The sequence below is a fragment of the Orbicella franksi genome, chromosome 4, assembly GCF_964199315.1.
Source record: "Orbicella franksi chromosome 4, jaOrbFran1.1, whole genome shotgun sequence".
Classification (NCBI taxonomy): domain Eukaryota; kingdom Metazoa; phylum Cnidaria; class Anthozoa; order Scleractinia; family Merulinidae; genus Orbicella; species Orbicella franksi.
In genome coordinates this window covers 8,979,224-8,997,872 of record NC_138148.1, presented here as the reverse complement: position 1 = coordinate 8,997,872, position 18,649 = coordinate 8,979,224, and the positions used below count along the sequence as shown (strand labels likewise).

Below are 18,649 nucleotides of genomic sequence, written 5' to 3'. Positions count from 1 at the left end.
AATGTATATATCATGAAGGAAATTCTAAATATATGCTCAAGCCAAGGCCTATCGAAAATAACAAACGTAGAGTGAATTCCCATTAAATCGAGTTTTTTTGATCAACTATTAAAATTTTATAGAAAATGAAACAGTGAAAGCTCAGTACAGTGGAACCCCTGTAATACGGACAGCTATGGACCAAAGCGGAGTGGCTGTCCGCAATATAGAGGTGCTCTTATTACGGACCTTTATAGACTAGAGTACGAATACGAGATTGATTAGTACTCAAATCTAAAGTCCCCTATTAAGGAAAGGTTTGACTGGTACTTTGATATAAAAAGAACATTTCGTGAGGTTCTTGTGTACTTAACTTGTAACTTGAGTCCTTTATGTACTGCCCTTTTTACCGCCAATTAATTGGCTGACCCTATTACGCAACAACAATAGTCCTATGCTACTGTTATTCTATCTGTTCCTTCTTGCACTTAATTTACTCTGTTCTTAAATCAAGTAATATCGTAGGAAACCCACGGGTGACCGTCTTCGAGCCTTTTCAAACAACCCGCCCCGTTTCCCGCCCGTTGCCGAACATTTCAACACGGATCACCAAATGCATGACATGGAAGGCTGCTGTTAATTAAAAGCAATGCAGAGGACCAACAACGCCACAGGCCTGGACGAAATGAATCTTATTTTCCACGTTATCAATCTAAGGCCACACGGGCTGAACGTGGATTTCATTTTTTAAACAACTTAAAGCGCGCGCACTCTTACCAATCCGTAATAGTTGCGTGTGCTACTGTTTATTTTTCCGCATCCTCATCAAAATGTAGCACGAAGAAGGACCAAGTCCAAATGTGACTCTTTGGCCCAATTAATTTACAATGTATGACTTTTGACTCCTGTGTACTTAACTTAGTAACTGAAGTTCTTTTTGTATTGTATTACCCTCTATTCTTCAGTTAATTTGTTGACCCTATAACCGGCAACAAAAATTATTCTTTTACAACTGTTATTCTATCTGTTTCCTCGTCCACTTTATTTTAAACTTAGCTACGTTGCTCTTCTTAATGGTTGTTGAACTTCATGCAGCTGTATACATCAATGAAATACATAAATAAGGCACAGTGAACAGAGAACTCACTTTATACAGATGAGGCGAAGATGAAGGCCATACTCTTTGTAGCTATGCTACTCTTTGGCTGTTCTATTGCCAAAGGAAACCAAGCAAAGCGATCTCTAACATGTTCCGGTAAGAAGACACGCGCAACCCAACATAGTGGTTGTTTGACTTTTTTCCTCTAAAATTTTACATGTGCCCTTTTTTTTCGTTAGGTTTTCCGAAGCAGCTCTCGGGTAGGCTGTATACGGTAAGTTTAATGTTGCATCATTATCGTAAACATTCCGCTCGCATCTAGCTTTGTAGAGTTTGCAAAACAGGTCAAAACAAGGTTCGATGAACGTACCGCTGGAAGCTGTGAAATTAAACCTATTGTAGTAACAGGCAAACCGAGGCGTTTTTTCGTTTTTGTTGTTTATAGTCATCATAAGCTCCCTAAGTTCTTAGAAGAGTATTCAACCATAATTTTTTCATGGATATTGCCTCAGTCGTAATCTTTTTCTGGCTACGGCCCTAGCTTTGTCAGTACTTCCGCAAAATGTTGAGATGGGGACTCTAATATGTGCAATGCTTTACAGGTCGAGGTGGACGAGTCAGGGTTTTCAGAAACATTTGACATGACATTCAACTTAGACTTGAACCTTCAACGTATGCAGGAAGAGGAAGGTGATGAAATTTTGATAATGGACTTTAAAGAGGTAACCGTGGCTTATAATTGTTAACGAGAACAGTTGATAACTGGTATTACTTAAAATTCTTTCAATTCGTTCTGGCTTCTTATGAAGCACTTTCGATCAGTTACAGGCGCGGATCTAGGATAAATGGTGACTGATTTCCGAAATAACGAGTGTCTCCTAGAGGGGTCCAGGGCCGTGCTCCCTTAAGAAATGTTCTGGAATTTTTTATTTCTAAAGTCCCCTTTTGGGGGTTCTTGAGCAATTCTGAACTATCTGACCGATTTTCGTAAAACGGTGGAAACCGGTATGGATCCGCGCCTGAGTTATGCTCCAGTGTGTTTAGTAGTCTGCGTAGCAGGCGTTTCCAAAAAAGCACGCCAAGGAAACCAAACTGCGAGCGAATGCGAAAGAAAATGGAGCATAAGCGCACTCCTTTACCCGCCCGCTTGCCTTGCTCGCTCGCTTGTTCTATCTCTCCGCCTGGAAAGGAAAGAAAACGGCTACTACGCAGGCAATATGTTCAGTTTCAAAACAAAGGATGACGTATAAACAGCTTCAAACAGTTTAAAAAGTCTGCACCTCCTGCCAAATTAAACCTGAAATGCTCCCTTACTTTTAGCTTTCTACACGTTTAAGTTTCTTCAAAATCTCCAGGCGTAATTTATTTGTTAATAATATTTCACGGGAGCAGTTTCCTTCTTTGGCAATGACAACCTTGAGTTTGTGTAAAATCCTGCAACACCTTCCTTATCTTTCCACGGATACCTGATTTTAGAGAATCAACAAATTAACAAAGTTAACATTTGTTGGTATATTTTGTAGGCTATAACGAGTGTCCGCGTGAGCTGCTATCGCTGTCGTAGTTTAGTTATATTAAAATTAAATTATGGCTGACAACGGTTTCAAGCTCTTTCCATCATTAACAGTTTGATCAATATTACATTGACACAGCATTGAAATATACATTTTTGCAATTTGCAAGCAATTGGCTTTTCATTGATATATAGTTAGTTAGCTTTTGATGAAAATCAGGGTTGTGACCGCCTTAAATTTTCAATTATTGATTAATATCAACTATTAATGAACTATTTCTCAACAGGGCAAGCTCTACGAGCACAGCCCAGAGGGATGCTACAGTGAGCCACTGGAGGAAAAAACTTGGCCTGAATTTTTGCAAGATTTACCGTTGACACATATCACCACAGGTTTACTTGGATATAAGGGAGCCTCAGTTGATTGTTACTCATTCCAAGATGATGAAGGCAAGGATAATATTTTGGTCCTAGGTGATAATCATGTCCATTGAGGTGACACTGTCGAGATTTAAGTGTAAGTCACAGGTTTATAACATTGCAAATCCAGATTTCTTCTGTTTTAGTGCTACTGGTTCATTTTTTGGTCTGTATCATACTTTCTTTTGTCTTTTGATCCATAGGCTTGGGAGGTAAGGGTGCTTACAAGGGGAAAACTCGACATTCTAAATGGGGCTTTTTGAAAAGGAGAATTATTTTTAATTTTCAACTTTCTTACCGTAATAATCTGTTCGGAGAACAAGCGGATGAGTCAATTTATCATTTGAGCGGCAAGGGCGCAGCTGATCAATGAAATGAAACATTAGATATAATTTATCATTTTTATGTTCAATCCATTTGGTAGGTGTTGGTGTCGTAACACTCGAGTCTGGAGACCAATGCATTCCCGTATTCTTCGCTGAGAAGAGAAATGATTCCGCTCTTGCGGGAAGGTAAAATACGCTTAAACCGTTCTCCAAAAACCACTGAGTATGACAATGTGTAAACAATTCTGTCATCTAAACAAACGATTGCAAGGTACAGCCTGATATTTAACTATAATGCTTACTGTCAGTAAACAGGCCTCGAAACATTTTGGTATTTGTTATTATAGCTATGTAACCTTGATTTTCATCAGACATTGACAAATTTCATAGGGGAGTTTCTCGGCCGCCAGGAAGATACGACGCAAATATCCTTTCTAAAAAAAAGGCATAAATGATCATGGTAGTTAACGTTATGTTCACAACTTAAGCCAGCTGTGAAATTAACTAAAACCTTATATTTCTTCAGGCCTTAATTTAACAGCTGCTTAACTTGTGTACAGAACATGTCTTCAAATCTTTCTCCACCGTTCAAATATATGATCTTTCATATATTCATTTGAAAAAAAAACTTTGTCAAGAAATGGGTGAAAAAGGGAAACTTTTAGAAACCTAAGATGGACAGGGGGGAGTGGCTTGCGAACAGAGCCTCCGGTTGCCGTACCCGACCGCTTTTAGAGTGCATGCTTAGGAAGGGAGGGGTGGCGGGAAGCTGCGTGGGGTAAGTAGGGAGATATATCTTTCGCCTGGAGTAGGGGGCAAAACCACACCAGGTGGGTTTTAGCAAAGACGTGATTTATAGCGTGAGAAAGTTTGACACTAAAAAATCGTGGCGTTTTATGTTGGAAAGACTCCTTATGTTTGCAGAGGACACGCTAACAATTCTTTTCCTTGCTCCCAGTTTTCTTGATTTAAAAACCACCGTCCAACCTGAGAAACTCAAGATACCAGACGAGTGCAAGCAAGCAGCGATCTCTCAACGCTCCATTCCAGCCATGATTCAAAAACTCAGGATGAAGACTGCAATGAAGAGGATGTTCCCCTTAATGTTTGAGGCTCTGCATGCCCGACGAAAACGGCGATTTCCCTGGGTTGTTCCGAAGCTGCACAAAATTCGAAATAGAAAATAACTGTATAAATTGTGCGCATATGGACAAAAATGAGTTGTAACACATTCAAAAAGAAGTGCAAGTCCAGAATAAATGATATGTGACACGAGAACTGATGCAGTTTGTCCTAAATTCTAAATGTTTAAAGGTACCGAGCGTAACCAGGGGGTCGTTATTGTGACGCGACGGGTCCAGATTGGAGCCCTAGCCGGGATCATGGTGTTGAACTCTTGATTAAGACAATTAACTATCATATAGTGCCTCTCTACAACCTGGCTCCAGTTGTTCAAAGAGCGGATAACGCTATCCACCGGATAACACACTACCGTAAACTTTCGATAGTGACGACCTCCCGAAAGGAGCGACCCCCTCCCCCCGAAAGTAACGTCAGAAAATTATTGCCTCTAGTAAATCCCGAAAGTAGCGAGCCCAGCCCCAGGAGAAACTTGCTCAACTTGTAGTACCTACGACAGAAAACACGGTGTAGACATGTATAGAGGCCACCCATATGTTAGTAACATGAAACTGGAACAATAACGAATTTTATCCCATTTTGAGAAAAGTGTTTTATGAATTGCCATCTTTTATTTCGTAAAAATAGCTCAGCTGCACCAACGTTATATAACGTTTTTATCTCCCCTAAAGTAAGGACCCCCCGAAAGTAGCGAGCTACAAAGGCTGCTAATTCCGAATGAATCGAGGGTCGTTACTATCGGAAGTTTACAGTATCTAGTGGTTACTGCAGTTTGTTTTGTCAACATTTATCCACTGGATAGCGGTTTGTCCGGTGGACGGTTTTATCCATCCATTGAACAACTGGACCTGTGTATAAATGGACTATAAATTTTGTTTTTGTGGGTGATCTTGGGATGGACTAGCATCCCATCCAGGGGAGTAGAAGTACTTTTAGTTGCTTCATGATACAAACATTAAGCCTTATGGGGCATGATTCTTGACTAACTCAGACTTTAACTTACATTTCTTGGGAATCAAACCGACATTGACCAGTTACAATGTCTTTTTGTAAGTTCTTCCTTTGCCCAGGTCACCAGTTTTGCGGCCTCTTCGATCCAAAAGTTAAAAACGCGTTTTATTGTTCGTGTTTTTCTTTGGGTGATTAACAAAAGCAATTCAATCGTTTCGGACACTCAGGCAAAAAGAAACTGAACTCTCTTTTGGAACTAAATATTCCCTCAAGAAGCCCGTGGGTGGCAAAGGTGACGGAAGTGATCGTCAAAAATCTCGAAAGGAACCACTTGAAGCATTAGCATCGTGGAGAGTCACCAGCTTCGTAATGGCGGTAAGAGTGATAGCCTCGAATAACCTCTCTAAAAAGTAATTATTGGCAAAATTTTCCTTTTCTTTCTTTCAGAGACCGAGATAATGCCAAAAATGGGTATTAAAACGAAAACACTTTAGGCGCTACCAATGTGACACGTGATTAATTTGGATAATAATATAAGAACCATCATGGCGACCGTCAGGGCCCATATTGCAAATTCTTCTCGTACCTTTATCTTCATTTTTAGGAGGACCCTCGGTGTACATTGTTTTGAAGAGTGACAACATGCAACATGGATGGTGCCTACGTAATCGTTATTTATTGTCTTTTGCTCATCACAAAACTCTTCTCCTACAAAAAAGCGTGATGTCGTGTAAGTAAGTCACTCGAGAAGTCCTTTAAGATGGTATTACCATGCGTCATCTTGGCGGGCCTATATACTGGAGCTTCTGGCGTTACATCATAAGTCAGATACTAACTGCAATATTCATAATGTTCATTAGCGTTCAAAGCTGTCACGGGGTAAGTATTCTAAAATGACGTTTTGGTTTTTCGATGCGAAGTTTCAATTGGGATATCTCGATGGAAACGAAAATAACTTGACAGCGCTCATCTGTAATTGTAGAGAATGTTGACAAAAAGCTGTTTTCCTCGCTTGGTGAAACGACTACATAATTAAGATTCTTAAGTCTTATATAAGGACCCCATCAACCACAGCAAATTAATGGAGGTCCCCCTAGAAGTGATTGGTTGGGGAGGGGGAAAGGAGTGGCTGTGCACAGGATGGCAGCTGATGGTGCCGAGTCAATGTTTTTAATTTTATTAAAATATTCCCAGCGGAATCTACCTTCGCGATTTTCAGATTTTGTCAGCAAAACAGTCTTCCAAAGACTACTACGATGGCGCGGACATTTAGCTAGCAAAGTCTACTCGTATAAACACCCAATAATTTTTTTTTGTGAAAGGCTGCCTTACATTCTCTCAGAACTTTCAGGACCTTAGGGCGTTCATCGAGTAAAATCCTCACTCTAGCAAAGAGGGTGACCTGGCTGATGGATCTGTCTTTGCACAGCTACGCAAAGACACTACAATGACGTCTTTGAGAAACATGACAGCTTTTCTGAACTAATCCAATATCGCTTCGGTTACTTTAGCGCGTACGTCAGTCACGCCACGATAACTGATCATACGTGGCAGTTTTAGCTTGCTCATTTGTAAATCGGGGTTAGATCGACCGTCTTGCTGAAGGAAGCAGATAGAATAGTGACAATAACAGACTTGCGAGCCAGTTTTATTCTTTCTTAGCGATGCGTCGTGGTCTTTCTTTATTGTTGTCTGCAGTGCTGATGATTGCACGGACCGCAATCTGCGACACATCTTTGTCCCCTGCAACATGGCCTCAAGGAGAGTTTGAACGACTGGAGAAAATGACTCTCAACCGGTTTGAGCGACCAAAGCCATTGGCGGTCAGCGCCGGCCAAGGGATCGTAGCGGGAACGACTGAGCCGTTGGCTGTGCATTCTGGAATGGACGCGCTCAGGAAAGGCGGGAACGCCATGGACGCATGTTTAGCGACTGCCCTTACAGGTATGAAAACAAGCGTAATGGAAGAGCGTTGTTGATACAGGACTGGATGCTCGCATGGGGTCAGACTGGTAGAGAATCGAGGTGGGAGAGGAAAAGAGAAATTTTGAGTTAGAGCTGCAAGGGAGTGATTCTTCTTGATTTAGTTGATGCGATGGCCATGGCGATTTTCTTTTTACCCGTGAATTTGGCTCGGACGGGACAAGAGAATTTAGCCTTCAGGTGAAAACTCTTTACAGAGAGACTATTTACATACATCCATTATGGTCATTATTTCGTTAAATTGCAGCCTTTTACTAATTTAAATCCAGTATTCAAGTTGATAGAATCAACATTAGGCGACACTGCCAAAATACCCGCCTTCGTACCCTAAGAGTCATCCTCTGGTAATAATCGGGAAGTCTTAAACTGAAGTTAAAACAGTATGTGAAAAATAGAATTTATGTTGTCATTTCTCACGTGAGTCTTTATTTTCAATCGCACGCACCCCTAAACATACCTTTTAAAAGTTAAAACCAGCGCCTAAAAATACAATTGTAAAAGGCTGGCCTAAATTTGTTTACACTACCTGACTACTGTACCATTCCTACTACCAGCTGTTAAAACAATAACAGTTTGCACGAAAATTGAAAGTCTTTCAATAAATGAGTCACAAATGAAGCCTGAAAGGATAATTTACTTCAGCGCTGTTCGCGAGGACCTGCCATATGGACCATATGGAGGTTGTGACAAACGCTCTTCATAGACACTCGGCGTAAGTTAGAGTTCGAACGCGGCGTTATTCCGCTAACTGAATCTACTCTGACGGGTCAGTGATCGTGAAGTTTGATAAAACGTATGTTGCCTTTTTGCCGTTTTGCCTTTTTCCTTTGGATACCGTACTCTCGTTGGTTAAAACGGACATGTTTTGTCGAAGTACAAAATAAATCACAGAAACGTGTGTTTCGTTGTTTACGCGAGAATACGTCTTCGCATATAAAAAAAATAATGCCAAGTTCTTTACTTTTATTACTCCATTGCTGAAAGATACTTATGCTCTTTAATTTTTTCTTTTTTTTTCTTTTTTTTCGTTTTCTAAAACATAATGCCTATTAAGTCTTATGACAGTATAACTCATGACTTTTGGGAATCTTAATTTGTGAACCAAGAATTAACGCATGAAAAGTTACGCAGTTGTGTTTTCACTTCAGAGGTCACGCTGGCAACTGGGTCCTACGTTTCATACGCTGGTGTCACGCAAATCCTTTACTACGAGAAATCCTCCGATAGGGTATACAGCATTAATGGCGGCTGGAATACTCCCTTAGAAGGAGACCCGTCCCAGATCCCTAAAGTCCACACTTCCGGTGATAACGGTGCTTCAGTTCTCGTCCCAGGATTCATTGCTGGTGTAGCAGACGCGGTCAACAAGTTTGCGAAGTTTCCTCTAAAGACGTTGTTCGAGCCCGCGTTATACTTCGCAGAAAACGGATTTAAACTGTCCAGCGGCATGGCAGCTTCCATCAAAGCTTACTACAACGACATAACACTTTTGAGAACAACTCAAGGTATTTGCAGCCTCTTAAATCATTGTATCTACCAAAAATAACTAACCCTTTCAGATCCAGCAATGATCATCAAAATATAATGGTCCTGAATACTTAGACGGTAGCCATTAGCAGGTAACTCGTCGGTTCTCCTCATTATAATTATAATAGTAGCTAGAAGAATCTTTTTATCTATACCTGCCAGGTCTAGAATACTTACCAAGGATTCTTGTTCATTTTAAAGTATTTTTATTCATTTTTTACAACAACAACAACAACAACAACAGCAAATATTAACCACGTACGAAAGAAAGTTGGTATATCATAACTCGCTAAGGATGCCATTTCATGGTCAGTAGAACTCGACTTCAATAAATTGACAATGTGTGTGTGTGAGCTTAACCAAATTCAACTTCCACATCACCAGTTAGAATGAAACATCCCTAATTAAACCTTAGAAAAAGAAGGACAAAGTTCCTTTTCCGGATCAAAGACGATAATAAATTGCTGTGAAACGGTCTCCGAGAGTAATGGTTTCGTATTGACGTTCAGAGGTTCCTCGCCGTATTGATAAAATATTAGTCACGTGGCTTATTCAGCCAGAAAATAACATCACTGTATTTTATATCTAGGTAAAAATATTTTTACCAACCCTGATACCGGGAAACCATACGCCTACAAAGAACTGTTCAAACAACCTGAGCTAGCTGAATTCATAAGGAACGTATCCACCGATGCGAAGGGGTACTTCTACAACGGGACCTGGGCCCAAGTCATGACATCACTGATTCAAGAAAAAAAAGGCTTTATAACTTTGGATGACATGCGCCGCTATCAACCTATGTGGGAGACTCCCGTCAACACGTCATACAATGGATATGAAGTGTTCGCGTCCGGGAACGACTGGGGTGGAGTTGAGCTGGTGGAAAAGTTACGTCTGATGGAATTGGCTGGAATCGGTCAGACACGTGGATCCAGTTACCTCACTAATGCTACAGAGTTCTTCTGGCTCGCTTCTATCTCTCGCTTTAGTTACTTTGTCTCATTTTTCTTGCACGGTAACCCCAATGGGCTGTCTATCTTAAAAGAGAGCTTAGACCTTGATTTGTCAGATCGTCTCTCCTTTGGTTCCACTGAGGCCATTTGGGAGAAGATCGGCTCTCCTGAAAAGATGACAGAAGTCAACGCCGTGATAAGGAAACTCCTCGGAGGAAAGGAAACTGACTTTATACATGGGTCAGATGCTATAGTTGCAGCTGATAAGGACGGAAACGTTTGCTCCATGATTCATACTATCAACAGCCAAATGTGGGGGACGGGTCTTTTCGTCCAAGGAATCGCCTTACCGCATTCGGGTGCCATATTTAAATCCTACGTCAAGCAGACAAGTCCTGGGGGTAGGCTGCCGGTAGCTCTACAGCCTGCTATTGCTTTCAAGAGTGAGGAATCATCTGAAGGTCGTCGACCTGTCATGGCGCTGTCTGTTGTTGGTTCGTCGTATCCCATCGTGGTTCCACAGTATGTGACGAATCTCTTGGATAGCGACATGAACCCCAAAGAAGCCATGGAGTCTCCCACCTTCCTGTTGCCGGATTTTTCTGACTTCTTCCAAGCCGTTCCTATAGAAGAGTTCTCAGTGGCCGAGAACGTGCTACAAGAGGTGCGTGACATGGGGCAAGGCGTGACCGAGTTGGAGTACTTGAAGGCATTTGTACCGATCGGCTTGGGCGTGGCGCTCACTATAGATGACAATGGGGTCATGTACGGTTGCACCCACCCCCTCAGAAGGGGACTTGCGGAAGGAGTTTAAACCTGGCGGCTGATTTCCTCTTAGCTTACACTTGGAACAAAATTGATTTTATGTGTAGGGAGATAAGGTGGGGTCAAACAAGAATCAAAGTCCACAAGCTAATTTAGACAGCAGATTTACATTTAACGCCATCGGGGCGCGGACAAACAAGCTCAAGCGTGCTTAAGGTGTTTTTCACTGCTTTTGCTTGGTGTAGATTGAGATTAGTCCACTTGAAAACTAGACGACATTAAAAACTAGAAAATCTCATCGATTAGTTGTAAAACTGGAATCAAAAGTCACGCTAACGCAGGATTAACTTAATTTCTTGGAACAACTTGGTCTTGCAGATCTGACATTGTTTGCCTATCAACACAGTCAAAACATGGCCCGCGAACAGGCGTTATTTCTCGTTTTACTTTCATTCCTTTATTTTCTTAGTGAAACCTGTCAACATTCTTTTCCGCCCTCATGAAAAGTAGGCGGGTTTCAAATTCGACAGGAACTTGTACATGTCATATCTGATGAGAGTACCAAAGAGAAGCGGTCTAACAGAAGCGAGCGTTCGGACGAAAAATCGGTTCTAAACAATCATAACAGCGCTGATGTTAACGCCTCGAGTTTAGAAAATGCTCTCAATAAGTGCGCTGAGCACGTTCTAACCATTAGAGATTTTCTTCGCCCTTTCCACTCATCCTCCCTCCCCAACAACGAAAAAAGTAATCACCCAGAGAGCAAATCTGCTAAGGACGTCCGCACGAAAATCTTCAAATTATACAATTATTCCCAACTTTTACTGCGATGAGACGAGTTTCTCGAGCCAGAAATGCAATAATAACAATGACAATAACAATTTCCAGGGTTGATATGTAAGTTGAGTCAAACAAAGGCAAACAATCTTCGTCCTACATTTTGGAAATGGGTCTGTAGCGTTAATAACTCCAAATGTTGTCAACCTTTTCATATGACTTAACCGTGAATGAGACATTTGAAAGTTGAAATCTTCGTATAGCTAAACGAAGAGCTCAAAAGTACGGAATTCAATGAAGCTACGGGCAAGAATAAAACACCTAATAAATAGAAATTTATTCTTTTTATCGAAAAATGTCGATAAACGGCAGGGAAAGTGATCCACCGAAAGAAACTAAACGACGGTCTCCGAACGTTCTAGCCTGCGAGAGGGCTCACCTTGGAGTCAAGCGCGCGAGGAGTGAAGAGCAAAGCGATCCGGTGGGAAGGAGTCTGGTAAAGAGGTGCCGAGAAAGTGAGCCTGCCTTGATCTCTGTAATTCGCGCTCTCGGCTACGCCGCGCGCTTGTACTCCAACATGAGCCTGCTCGTGGGCTACGAACGTTCAAGCTTGATGAATCCGCGCAAAGTTACAGCAGTGACCAATTTCACCAAAAAGTTCTGACCAGTAAAGGTAAACAACTCCACAAATGTAATGTTCTTGCATCAGCTTGTTTATTTAACAATGAACTAAAAATCAATCCCTTTACAGAGCCTTTCCTCCATTACTGCTGGCCAGTAAAACGGAGGGCTCTGGAACAAAATTAATCACTAATACATGGTGACTGAAATAAGCTGTGCATGGGCGACATGTTGTCAGATTACTACTCCTCGCATTCACTTGGAGGAACAAACCTTTCAGGATCCACGCCAAGCTCCACATCGAAAAAGCTGAAAGAAATTGCAGAATACTTCAACGTCTGCTATTAAGCTTCACAAAGCATTCCTTTTTATCAAATTCTACCAGTAACCTATTTTTGCAATCCAGATTGAAATGAATTGTCAGAGCTCCAAACCTTACACTTCAGGGCATTTTACCCACAACAATATATTTCACTAGTGAAGCAGGCGAGTACAGGGAGGGTTTTATAGGGAGGACAAAAGTTCCTTCTCCCAACTTTTCCACGGTTTATATATGAGATTTATTTCATATTTTCGTTCACACGAATTCGAAAAAAAAGGTTTTCACTCTATTTTGGCAAATTCCGGTATTATATACCTGGAAAACGATTAACTTTGAAGTGGCTTCAAATCTTTCCGTTCAATTTTATCACCTTTTCTCAAAAGGAATTTGAAATTGTTTCATACATGAAAAGACTGCAAAAGATAAGCGCGCACACCTTCAATTATCGTTGTTTGCGGTTTCCTAAAATGCTCCGTTTCCTACAAAGACCGGCACATTTTGCTTAAATACGCGGGAATTTGTTATATTCGCTGTTTTCGCGTGTTGAAAAGGCCAGCATCATAATTTTGTTAACAGGGTTATACGTCATATACTACAGGGGCACGTTGGCAAAAAGTGACATGAACAACATGCGAACCAACCTGGTGTGAATGAAGCCATACTTCTTGGACACCACATTTTCATGAACTGGAACACAACCCGGCTCGGTAACCGTCACATAATAACGATCTGAAATTAAATTATTTACAACGAGATTCGTCATCGCCATCGATCAAATGACACTGACAAACAAAATAATGCTGGCGCGCGCTGCACTCTGGTCTTACCGTCTCCCATTTCTCCCCCAAAAAGAGCCACGTCCACTCCCAGGCCAGGAAGAGCATTTGAACCGATGGTTGCTTCTCCATAAAATGTTGCATTACTCGGTATCTCAAACCTGTGGAAGGGTTCATCCAGGTCTTTCTTGACACACTTTCCAGTCTTGTTAATGCTTAATTCGATCTGGTACATGGTGCGCTGAGGGAGTAAAAATTAAAAAATAATTTAGGAATAATAAATAATTAATAAATTAATAAATCATATCAAACTTTGACTATTGTTATGGTTTGAATGTGAGCGTCCCAAGGGATGCTTCTATACGCTATGGCGAAATTGCACTAGGCTTAAATCGGATCCCATCGGGAAATTGTCGGTGATGACATTTTATTCCCTACAGTAGTCCACTTGTGAAAACGTAGACGGACCAACTGGGTGCTAGTCAGTAATTGCCAAGGGAAAGAGTATTTATGTCGCGTGGACGGGTTTATGGACGGGTTTAAATTTAAACCTTTGAAATTAAATAAGCTTTAACACAGAATTATTACCAGGTACTCCAAGGTTATCAGCAAAAGTTGTGCCAATTGAGCGGTTTTCATTTGAGCGTTGGAAAATCAAATGGGTTTGTATTTCAACGCTACACGATTGCCTTAAAATACGATTTTCATCCAATCACTTTTTCATCCAATCAAACCAAAACCAATCGTCATCACTCACTCGAATACGTTTTCCCGCGCTGCAGGTCCGCTACATATAGTATGGAGGTTTTGCACGGCAGCCATGTTGCATGGCAGGAACAATGAAAATGTTTTGCGTTAGAAAGAACATTTTTTCCCATAGGAAAACGAATCTATTATTCCTACCATGCAACATGGCTGCCGTTCAATACCTCTCTATATATTTGCTTTGAGATTTGATTGATTAATTGTATTTCTGCGTCCTTTGTGATTGGCCAGTGTGATTATTAAATTTCCTTTCCGTTTTGCGACACTCAATCGGAAAGCGCTCTACCTATCATTGTACCTCTCTATGGAGGAGAATGTACTCGTAGAACTTCTTCTCTTTTTTCTCGTCAATCTCTTCCACTATACTAAGTCTCTCATTATAAGCATCATATGATATCCTTGCAAACACAGCCACATCCTTTGACGGATCAAACTGGAAATAGTAAAATGATAATTATGAGTATATAATATCCATTTTCGGAATTAAAGCGAAACAAGTAACTCCTTATAATCGTTACCCCATGAAATCATTTGTCTATTTAAAAATTACCTAGGGAAAGCTTATCACAGAATTTCTAACCCTTGGCGGAAAAAAAGAGTGGTGGAAGGGATCCTATTATACTCAGAGAAAATGCCTAAATAATAAATCAAAATTTCCTCAAACGACCCCCCCCGCCCCCCCCCCCCCCCCACCACTCCGACCCTGCCCGGAAGGAATCCCAAACATTTTCGGTAGGGCCGGGTCTGCAGCTTGCTTCTTCCTCTGCTCTATTTCGCACCAGAATGTGCGAGTGATTTTTTTTGTTGCACCAGAACCAAACATCGAGCCCGATTTAAGACCCGGACAGACAGCTGTCTTCTGCTCGGCTCTGACGCTCACGAAACACACTGCTCTATGAAGGCCCCCGCATGGTTTCAAGATCTAAGGCTAGCTTATTGCTTTTGTCAAGAGGAATGACTTAATACAGGGCTAGGACTGGGTCTGTTACAATTTCCTCCCTGAACAAGTTTCACACCTATTAGCCCCAAAATAAGTAATATACTATTAAGACGAAAATTATCCGATAGGAAATCGACCAATTTTAGTTTTGAATGGACAAAAATCTTGTACCAGAATACCTTTAAGTATATTACAGTCCCTTTTGCATTTTCTAAAAGCTAAAGATAGAAATAGTTGCCTGAAATAACACCAAAAACAATTGTTCAAGCACAGGTAAAATTACATCATCAGTTTCATTTCACCAGTACGTTCAAGTGTTTTTATATGAACTTCAAAATTTGTTTTCGACATTTGGTGTTGTTGGAAATTTTTTTTTTCTGAGGAGATATTTTAAACAGTCGCACAGAAGTTTGTAATACAATCTAGGTAATCTCGGTACAAAGTTTTTGTCCGCTTGTTACTCGAAGTTGTGGTGGATTCCTCCTTAATGCAATGAGAATAGGGTTGTGATGAGCAAGCAAATTCTCTTATTTATTTTCAACTGACATGGCTCAAAATGGACAAAGACTAGTAAGGAGAACTTATAAATTGACTCTCGGAATCTAACTCACCGTCATTTGGCGTGCATGCCACTCGGCAGGAGTCTCTGAAAATGGACAAATGATTCTTTTGAATTCGTATGAAGACATTTGTGTTTATGGAGGGTCGTACAGGGGGGTCTCTGGCATGGTTAACGAACGGAAAAAGTAGAGGATCACGGATCACAGATATAAGAATTTCGTTTTACCGAATCACGAAAATAAGCAAGTAAAGCCCTGGTCAAACGGACTCGCAAGTAATCGCAAGCAGCCGCAAGTTGAACTTGCGTAGAGAGTTACGTTGGGTGGCTAAACGGACTCGCAAGTTTCCTCGCAGGTACCAGCAAGTCGCAATAAAACCCATTTCAAGGCAGACATATCCTGTATTTCATTGGTGAATAAAAGGTTAATGGACGCCTCTCAACTTGCGTCGACTTTTGTTGGGTGGCCACACGGTGAAAAACTTGCGTCGACTCGCGTGCAAATTTGATCTCGACCAAAGTGAGCGCAAGTCATCGCAAGTCAACGCAAGTGCACGCAAGGCTTGGCCAAACGGAGTCGCAAGTAGACGCAAGTTGAGAACTTGCGTTTACTTGCGAGTCCGTTTGGCCAGGGCTTAAGATACTCATTTTAATGACCTGTTCTTTACACTAGAAACAGTGTTTAAAGAAAGCAGAATAGCGAATGGCTAAGTCAAGGCTCCATATTGCAAATCGCATACCTAAGTCACTCTCGATAGACGACTCTAACCATTCCGGCGGAGGACTTGCGTCTCAAAATCACGTAGAAAAGAGTGGCTAAATCACGAATATCGGTTAATAATTCAGGTTCTTCACGGGTCACGCAAAACCTTCAGGTCACGAGTCACGAAGAATAATTTCCTAAATTCACGTTTCACGGAAAATAAAATCAGCTAATCACGCATCACGGGAATACCCCAGTACGACCCTCTTTATGAGATGTGCATTTGTCTAGTCATTGTTCTACATTCTCAGAAACAGTACCTAAATGTTCTGCTAAAATGTCTTCCCATCTCTACGAAACCTCCCTCTCTAGCTGATGAATCCTGGGCTCAAGTATATTTTTCAGGTAGTTCTTTTTTATAATTTAAACGGCCATTACAGATCAAAGAATCCTAATGAAAAGAATGAAAAAACAAAATGCCGAAACACTGAATTTGATGGTAAACTGTAGTTACAAGCCTCTTACTAGACTGATACACGTCTGTCCTACTAAAAAAATACTTCAAAGAAATAACATTTTTTCATTGCCAGTGGCTAAAAACTCTCTTGGTCCCTCCCTCCCCCAAGGAGTTGGGGGGAATGGCGGAAGTCCATCAACGCTGGCTGAGTGCTAGACGGTTCATAGCCTCTTTATTTACGCACGCGAAAGAAAAAGCGAGCGAAGCGAGCGCGAAGCACGCGGGGGTGGGGGGTGGGGTTTGCGAGCGAAGCGAGCACCCACCCCTACCCAGTCAAGTCTTGCGTTTTGGGCTGGCGTCCAGTTCTCTCGCGATTCTATCCGCGAGTACGATCAAATAAAAATACGAGAAAATAGAGGGCTGTGAACAGTCTAGCCGAGTGCTTAAGACTCCTGAGCAAGCACTTCGGACGGCGGACGTCAATGGCCGGCCTTCAAAGTAAAACCGACGATCAGCGTTCTTTATTGACAGACATAAATCAGGGTGAACGAAACTCGAGCCGAGCGCCCTGACAGACATCTGTCATCTGAACGGATATTACGTTAGTTTTCCGCACGAAACTCACTTCTTCCCTTTTTTTCGACTTTTGTTTGCGAGGTTTTCCTTTCGTAGTTGTTGGCGAAACAGATAATCGAATGAGCTGAGAACGAAGACTTCATTTTCAACCGTTCGTTTACGTTTATGACAGATGAAAGTGACTTGTAAGGAGGCTTTGCACGCACCACGGAAATATTTCTCTGATAGCCCATCTGCGATTTTGATCCAAAGCGATGTCGCGCTAGTTTGCAGAGGTACCAAAAAAAAATTACAACTGAGAAAATACAAAGCAATTTTTTTATTCTGAAACATATCCAGCTTTCTCGCAGCCGAAGTTTATATTCAATGGCACAGAAGAGAGAGGATATTTGGACTTATGGCTTAAACCTATGGAAAGATAGTTATGTAACTGTTGCGCAGTTTACTTGATATGTTACTTAGTTGTCAATAATTCGTAAGTTTGGAAGAAAAAGTCTTGAAGGTGACCACGAAAACAAAGGTGGGTGAAAAAGTCTTCGGATGATGCAAAAATTATTTTTTATGACTGCAGTGCAGTCGTTTGATTTCGATGACTTACGGGGTCCTTACGTAACGGGTCGATGGAACTTCTCTGCGCGTCAAAATTTTTCATGCAGACCGCATCGTCGATTTTTGGGCAAACGATCGCCAGAGATATAAGAAAACGGTTGTAGCCTTTTTAGCCGAGGTATGTAAAACGTTTGATTTAGATTACATCTGATCTTAATCTCGGCAAACAAGAATTTGTATAAGTGTCTTGATAAATCAGGGTCGGTCATGTGGGGTAGAGCTTATAGTGGTATACCAACATACCTGAAAAGAAAAACCCATGAAACCCAAAATTTTCCCTCAAATTCATGAGAAATACCAAGATTTGGAAAAACAAGGTGTAATTTGTATCATTAAAGGCCCAATTTTGGCGTCAAAACACCGTATATCTGATTTAAAATCTCTCTGTATACCGTATACCCCAAAACCCTGGATAAATGCATCTAGAAATCGAGACTTACCGCATGGTTCAGGTCTCTGAGCATTGACGAGCACCGCGAGAAACAGCGTTCCAAGAAGGGCGAGCATTTTGCTTTCGATGCTGAGGAGGACTGCAGCCAAATCGTGGTCCTGTCTCGGGTTTGCACAATTTTATCGTCAGCAGATATCACGCAATAGTCAGGTGATCCGTATTAAAACTATCCAGTGTCGGGTGTCTAAAGAAACATGGGCCAGAGCCAAAAATATCTTGTTTCTGCGTCGTCATGATTCTTTTATGGGTCATTCAGGTCAAAACAAAGAAACAAGAGAATGGGCGTCTGACAAAAACAACACCAACAGCATTTTATACAGGCCATAGGTATGTACGGCCCCAGAGGATATGTTTTTTTTTTTTTAACCGCGCGGCCATGGGCCGAGCGCGGTTCTAGGTTTACCCGTGGTTTATTATTTTTTTTAACCGCGCGGCCA

At 41.4% G+C, this 18,649-nt stretch overlaps 3 protein-coding genes across 3 annotated transcripts; 2 read left to right on the top strand and 1 right to left on the bottom strand.

Moving 5' to 3' along the window:
- The first annotated feature begins 1,137 nt into the window (after positions 1-1,137).
- Positions 1,138-5,223, top strand: LOC145485285 (uncharacterized). Its single transcript, XM_081463973.1, has 6 exons — positions 1,138-1,234; positions 1,318-1,352; positions 1,681-1,800; positions 2,879-3,041; positions 3,436-3,523; positions 4,296-5,223. The coding sequence occupies exons 1-6, from the start codon at positions 1,147-1,149 to the stop codon at positions 4,522-4,524; spliced, it is 723 nt and encodes a 240-aa protein (XP_081320099.1). The 5' UTR covers positions 1,138-1,146; the 3' UTR covers positions 4,525-5,223.
- Positions 5,224-6,799: 1,576 nt separating this feature from the next.
- LOC145484409 (glutathione hydrolase proenzyme-like) lies at positions 6,800-12,031 on the top strand. The gene is made up of 3 exons (XM_081463027.1): positions 6,800-7,372; positions 8,560-8,916; positions 9,528-12,031. Exons 1-3 carry the CDS (start codon positions 7,093-7,095, stop codon positions 10,703-10,705), a joined length of 1,815 nt encoding a protein of 604 aa, XP_081319153.1. The 5' UTR covers positions 6,800-7,092; the 3' UTR covers positions 10,706-12,031.
- Positions 12,032-12,125: 94 nt separating this feature from the next.
- LOC145484462 (mammalian ependymin-related protein 1-like) lies at positions 12,126-18,314 on the bottom strand. The gene is made up of 6 exons (XM_081463083.1): positions 18,202-18,314; positions 15,469-15,503; positions 14,216-14,350; positions 13,204-13,393; positions 13,018-13,105; positions 12,126-12,363 (listed from the first exon to the last, which is right to left on the bottom strand). The coding sequence occupies exons 1-6, from the start codon at positions 18,266-18,268 to the stop codon at positions 12,297-12,299; spliced, it is 582 nt and encodes a 193-aa protein (XP_081319209.1). The 5' UTR covers positions 18,269-18,314; the 3' UTR covers positions 12,126-12,296.
- Between the last annotated feature and the right edge of the window lie 335 nt (positions 18,315-18,649).